The 6,681-nt window shown below is 37.1% G+C and overlaps 1 protein-coding gene across 1 annotated transcript; it reads right to left on the bottom strand.

Moving 5' to 3' along the window:
- Positions 1 to 2,722: 2,722 nt before the first annotated feature.
- On the bottom strand, positions 2,723 to 4,189 carry LOC149411029 (uncharacterized). Its single transcript, XM_089647430.1, has one exon. The coding sequence runs from the start codon at positions 4,187 to 4,189 to the stop codon at positions 2,723 to 2,725; it is 1,467 nt and encodes a 488-aa protein (XP_089503556.1).
- Positions 4,190 to 6,681: the final 2,492 nt, after the last annotated feature.

Genomic DNA, 6,681 nt, shown 5'->3' with positions numbered 1-6,681 from the left:
TGATGAATTTTACACAAATATTTCGGCTCGTGCAAAGATCATTCTCACGAATGAATTGACAAGTGCGTAAATTCATTGGTATTTACGTCAAGTCACCGTCACGAATTTACGTTAAATTGATTTTCCGATTATTATCCACAAGAAAGTATTTCCACGAGGAAGCAGTATTTTTTCTCAGTACAACAGTGATTATTTTAACGCGAGCAAAGTATAATTATGTTAAAATTTATCTTAATTTAAGTGAAGTGTTTACAGCATTGAATAATCGTTAAACCTCACCGATTGGCAACACCGAACCATTTTGAATAGTGAGATTTATCTATTTAGTGGCAATTGGGGCAAATTCTTAGAATTGAATCTACTCGAAGAATCTACATTTAATGAGATTTGAATGACTTGGTGCGAGATACGCTGAATGGAATTATTATAGCCGTTAGTGAAATTTATCGAAGTTATTCGAAATTAAAAGGTTGCCAGTTAAATTAAGCACCTTGGCAGTGAAATACTAAATTGTTGATGCTTTATTAAATCAAAAACAGCTTCCAGAGTGGAGGATACTCTTAAAACGAAGTAATCGTTTCAGTAAGTCAAACGCGAAAGAGTTGGATATTTTCTTAATCAAATTCGTGATACGAGATATCTACTTGAAATTATCGTTATAAATTTAACTGTTGGTAATAAAAACTAAAAATAATTCTAAACAAGTTCAACATTCCTAGTTGGACAGGCAAAGCATCCAATATGTAATATGTACTTTCTTTTGATAAATAAATAAATAAATAAAAGTTCTGTTAGTATCCTATTATGGGCAGGTTATTTCACAAAACTGACATAATAGCATAACTTGAATTGGACTTTCACAGAACTTGAAAATGAACTTTGAAATTGTTCAAATCCTGTGAAACAACTGGCTTTTACTCTCGCCATAATAGAAGTTAATTCAACTGCATTAAATTGGTCAAAAACGTATATTCTATAAGAAATTCACGAGGGAAGATATTTAGTTTCGCCATAATAGAAATGCAAAGGAGATACCAGATCAGCAATGGAATGAGGCCATTGAAGTAGCGCAAGATAGGGACACCTGGAATGATTAATTTACTACAACAATAACTCGACAGTTTAATAACTAAAATAATCACGACTGCTCGAAAGCTGTCATAAATATTTTATTAATGATAACAGGCGCCTTAATGTGAATAAGAAGATTTATTTTCAAATAAGAAAAGTGATTAAAGTGCAATAAATAATAGGTAAAACGAAAGTTTAGTAAAATCGTATTGTTTTCAAACCTTCCTATCTATCCTCCTCATAAATCAGATTGAGTATGTTTTCAAGATTTTAAATTAAAATCGTCTTTGTTAGCATATTTATGATCATCTTATGATACCAATACTGATGTAGGTAGTAATTTGTATTCTCTCAATTTATTAGTTTCTAAAACCTACAATCATGAATTCTATTCAACCGTATTTTACTCTAAATTAAATTATTATTCGAGGTAACTATTATCCATTTTGTTATTATTTTTATTTTGAACAGCATGTCCGAAAACCTTAATGTATATAAAAAAAACGGTATATCGTGCGGCAGAAAGATGCCAAAATGATGTCAATTATACGTTACTGGGGCTGCATTATGCATTTTATCCATTTCTTTTAATTCCTACAATGTCCGCACCAAATAAGCGAATTTCTTTCTCTCATCTCTATTTTTGAAAGGAAATTGGCTTACTTTTGGTCACGAGAAGCCGCCATTTTTGACAAATGGTGTTTAAAGAATCCTATCTTCAAAAAAATCAGAATGCTCCAAATTTATAAATATTTGTTCTTTGATTCTTCCGCTTAAAATTGTTTAAAATAAGAACGATAGAAAATAGACGGTTTGTAATGCTTGCCGCTTAAATTATTGACAGCTTTTGTTGGTTGACTACATTATCTTCTCCCAATATCTTTATGGTTTGTAATAAAAACATGATGGAAGAAGCCTTCTAACTTCTTGTAGGTAAATTGATTTTGCTGACATTTTAAAATAATGACCAACTGAAGATATTCCGAGAAAAGAACACCACTTGCAAAATAAATGCTTGCACTAAAAAGGTGAATTCAAAGATTTATAAGACGAATTGAGTATTAACTGTATTGTAGCTTGATCTATCCAATCAATATTAATGTGTGAGTATTTTAACGACATCCATTGATCCCTTTCTTTGCAGAATTTGATTTAATAACGGTCAACTTAATGTGAGTGAATTTATTTATAATTGCGAGCTTTCTCCGCTTTATATAAATTACAGAGATTTCATTTTAGGTCGATGAAAAAGGACTTAACAATTTTGGTTCAGAAACAATAATAATAACAACAGCAACAACACAAGGCCATTCAGTAAATAAATATCTATAATTAAATATTGATTACCTTTACACTGATTCTAGCAGGAGAGAGCCGAACCTTTCTTCTTCAGAACAAGGCAGACGTAGCCCTTCTGCATCGAACACTTAGACTATAATACTAGACACGTACGGGCACGACCTCAGACTACTTTCATCTAATCGTCCGTCCTGATCAATCTTCGTATACCAATGTTCTTATTTTTCTACTAGTTAACAATTTTCTCCGGTGTTTAGTTTAATCAATCCGATCGTCCCTCGATGACTGAAACGTGGCCATTAGCTGCTGTCTTATTCAACTAATGGCGACTCTGGAGATTTCCGCAGCCAGGTTATCTCTGTTTGCCGGCTTTTACTGCTCCGGCGGCCGCGGCGTTTTTCTGCGCTATGTGCGTCTGGTAGTGTTTGGCGAGGTGAGCCTTTTGTCTGAAGCTCTTTCCGCATAAGGAACACGCGAAAGGCTTCTCTCCGGTGTGGGTTCTGATGTGGACGTTGACAGAGTACTTGTCCTTGAACCCTTTGGAGCAGATCGAGCAGTAGTGCAAGGACCTTTCTTTTCTGATTCCATTTGATGTTGAAGTCGCGGCTTGCGGGTTCGATGGAGCCACAGTTTGGTTGGTCTTACTCTGTGACCGTTTGTACTTCTTGGAAACCATTTTAGAGCTGCTAGACACCACTACCGGAGATGTGACTAGCTGCAGGTGCTGCGGTTCTTGGCCCGGCAGCATAGCCACTAGTCCTCCTCCAGTTATCTGCTGGATGCTGTAAATCGGTCTTCCATTGACGTCTTCCGTGCAGTACTGTTGCACGGACTCGGCCACTTCATTGGCGATTCGGTTCAGTTTCTCGTAATCTTCTGAGTAGGAGGTGTCGAGTTGGGATAAGAGGATATCGTCGACGCTCTGAGACGATGAGCGGTTATCTTGGTCGGGAATAATGGATGTTGGGTCTTCAAATAAGACGATGTTTACACCATTCTCAGCATCGAGAGTCATGACGAGACGATCAGTGTTTTGTGTTGGGGGTGGTGGCGCTGGTGCGGGAGGAGATCGAGCGATGTATCTGGTTCCGCGTCCTTGCAGAGCGCTCCGTAATAAGGATTCCCCTCCCGTATTCTGATCCGCTAACTTCCAATCATTGTTGTTGTCTAGAACGTCTTTATGGTCAGCGAAGCCACTATCTTCAAAACCAAACGGCTCTCCCTTGATTAGAGGGTCGTGGGAGAAGTTATCACTGAAGCCATTCATCTGGTTCGGCATGATGTTAAGTATGGAGTCTAGATCTAAGGAAGAGTGTTGTAGATGGTCCGAGGGATCCGTCCCCGTGCCAGGGCTCGGTAACTGTTCCTGTTTGATCCGGCCCCAGGGGGTGGCACCTGCTTCTCCTTCCAGAACTGTCAGGGTGTAAATCTGACCGTCTGTGTTATCACCGTCAGACTTGCTGGCTTCTCCTCCAGGGGAGCCGTTGATATCGTCCTGTTCCTCCTGCCAATAGAACTTGTTGAGGTCTTCCAGGATGGCTGTCTCTATCCTGTCTCTCTCCCGGTCGACGTTCCAGATGGAATCGAAGCTCTGCAGGGGTGGTGCCGGGGTGGAGGAGGCGGGCGCGGGGGCGGTGGGGGTGGTGTTCCTGGGCTCCCCGGACAGCAGGGGGTTGGAACTGCTGGTAGACTCCAGGAACACGTTGACCGACCTCATCTGCTGCTTGAACTGAGCGTCCGTCAGCTCCGGCGAGGTCACAAGGTCGAAGAAATCCGTTTTGGACACGTCGGTGTGCCGGAATGATTCTGTCATATCCATGATTACAGATTTTTTGAAATGCATCTGAGGAGTGTTACAAACGTGTGTTTGCTCTTATCCCACTCCGTTATCGAAATAAGTATCCGGTAATTGACTACGTTGTTTTAACAGAATTGTTAGCACTTATTAAAATAATATAAATAAAGCGATCACAGACTGAAGACGCGGGCTGAAGACCTATCACACTCGAGTAATTGGAGAAGATTGGCGACCGCAGCTGAAGTAACTGGGGCCTCTCTCAATAGTTAATGAGTTTCTGAGAAGTGGACAACACAGAGAGCACCCTACTACTATAGGTAACACTTTCTCTAATCGAACTGAATAAAGTCCTTGTGGATAAGCTGCATCACTTCACTTACTTTAATTAATGTTTTATCACTTTGTTTCCAACAGAAAATGGTTAAAATTATTCTTACTGTTGTTTCTTTATTGTGTATTCTATTCAAGGAAGATTTTTCAACATTACTCTGTCGTCATCTGCTTCTCAAGTCTCTGACGATTGTTAGCTTCTCGGATGCAGCATCTGTGGACAATAAAAAACGCAATTAAAATCCAACCTTTTAGAAATTATTTGTACATCCTCTCCAAATGATGGATTGTGACTTTTACAGCTTTAATAGTGAAATCTCATATTCAGGTAATAACTAAAACACAAGAAAGTATGCAGGTACCTTGAACATATGGGACGTAAAGTATGTAAGCGAAAAACTCATAAGCTCTTACTAAAACAAGAGAATTTTATTAGATATTTATACTAGTCGTAAATAACATGCAGTTCTGTGAGAATTATTACATAGATACCAATCGGAAATTAGTAACTTTGTTAAAGGAACCTCATTTATTAAAACGCCGTTACTTTATTATCTAAGAAAGTAATGTACACAAAGTAAGAATGTTTTATTTTTGTTTACTCCAAGACGTGGACATACAAGACAGTAGATACTCTAAATATCGTCCTGTCGCTTAAAATGGCTTTAGGCATATTTGATAACCAGTTCTGAATAGAACCTCAATCTTCTTCCATATCCTTCCCTTTTCCACACCTTTCTACCTCACAATGTTCTCCATTTGGGGACGCCATTGTCTCAGTGGCTTTGGAAAATTGGGAGCACTTGGAACTCTTGCACGGTATTTATAACAAAAAGATACATTGAGGCTATCGACATTATTGCATTTTATTAAGTCTTGAATAAAAGAACCGAAATAAACACTTGTTGTATGTTAAGTGATTTTATTCACCTTCAGCGATTCGCATAAACTGCGTAATATAAGACTTGGTGAAATTAATGATCACTATAAAACAATTGTCCATCTTTGGCAATATACAAGGGTACACCCGCATTACGTTTTAGCCAGGTAATCAAATATTAATGTGAACAATTTTAGCCTGTTCAACAATAATAAAGTATTAACGGCCTTAGCGGTGAGATTCATGTGCAAATATACGAAGATTCTAGATTTAAAGAAAACATGGAATATAACTAACTACCGCGCCACCCTAACATGTGTTTTCTATTCATTTCGGTGTCGGAACAAAATTACACAAGCGTGAATCACGTACATTGGTATCAGACACTTCTATTATTAAGCATTATTTTGATAAAGCATTGACGAAATTACACCTACAAGAATTAGACGGATCGAAAAAATCTGTTTTTCAATATGTTTAAATATTTAAGCGTTATTTTGTAACGTGTGTTTATTTATTTTCATTTTTATTTTATTTATTTTGTAAGAAACAAACAGCTTTTATATAATATACAATGATAGATATACAAGTTAACTGAAGTCAAGTCACAGAAGTTTCTTACGTTAAAGTGCATTGGAAATGAAGTTAACTGAAGTCAAGTCACAGAAGTTTCTTACGTTAAAGTTCATTAGAAATGAAGTTAACTGAAGTCAAGTCACAGAAGTTTTAGTATCTTAAAATTAATTTGGTGTTAAAGGAAGGGGAGAGGAAGAGGAAAATAGGAAGAGGATAGGAGATGCTGCCGATACATTCCATACTCTCATAAATAATCGATCGTACGCATTACTTCATATCGATATTTCTTTAGGTTATTACCAAAAATGTCAATGCTGTAAAATTTTGTATTATATTGTGCACATATACGAGGAATTGGGGAATTTTTTCGAATGGTTGTCCTACACGAGGGCAGATAAAATAAATCAGATTGTCGGGTTGATCTAGACGGAATATGAAGATTTATTAAATTGGTAAGTTCTGGTGAGTCCAGACCATGTGTTATTCAGTGTTATTCTAATAGGTGTAATTTTTAACACGAGTTTTATTCAATGTAATTCTGGTTTTGTAATACGTGATATTTACGCCTGCGTTAGTTCTTCTTATAATAATGTATCTTTATTTCTATGTACTAAATTATACTTTATTTTGGCTAAATATTTACCTCAAGCACGGGGAAAAATCTCTTTAAATTATTGGTAATCCGGTTTAAAACAGGATTGCAGGCCGTTTCATGATAAAGTTTTAG

This window comes from Hesperophylax consimilis, chromosome 26 (assembly GCF_061612785.1).
Source record: "Hesperophylax consimilis isolate HC1 chromosome 26, BYU_Hcon_1.0, whole genome shotgun sequence".
Classification (NCBI taxonomy): domain Eukaryota; kingdom Metazoa; phylum Arthropoda; class Insecta; order Trichoptera; family Limnephilidae; genus Hesperophylax; species Hesperophylax consimilis.
Note: the sequence above shows the minus strand (reverse complement) of the source record. Positions and strands in the feature narration are given on the sequence as shown.

What these genes read in the sequence shown, in the direction of transcription:
- LOC149411029 (XM_089647430.1), bottom strand. Translation starts at nt 4,189, where the DNA reads ATGGATATGACAGAATCATTCCGGCACACCGACGTGTCCAAAACGGAT.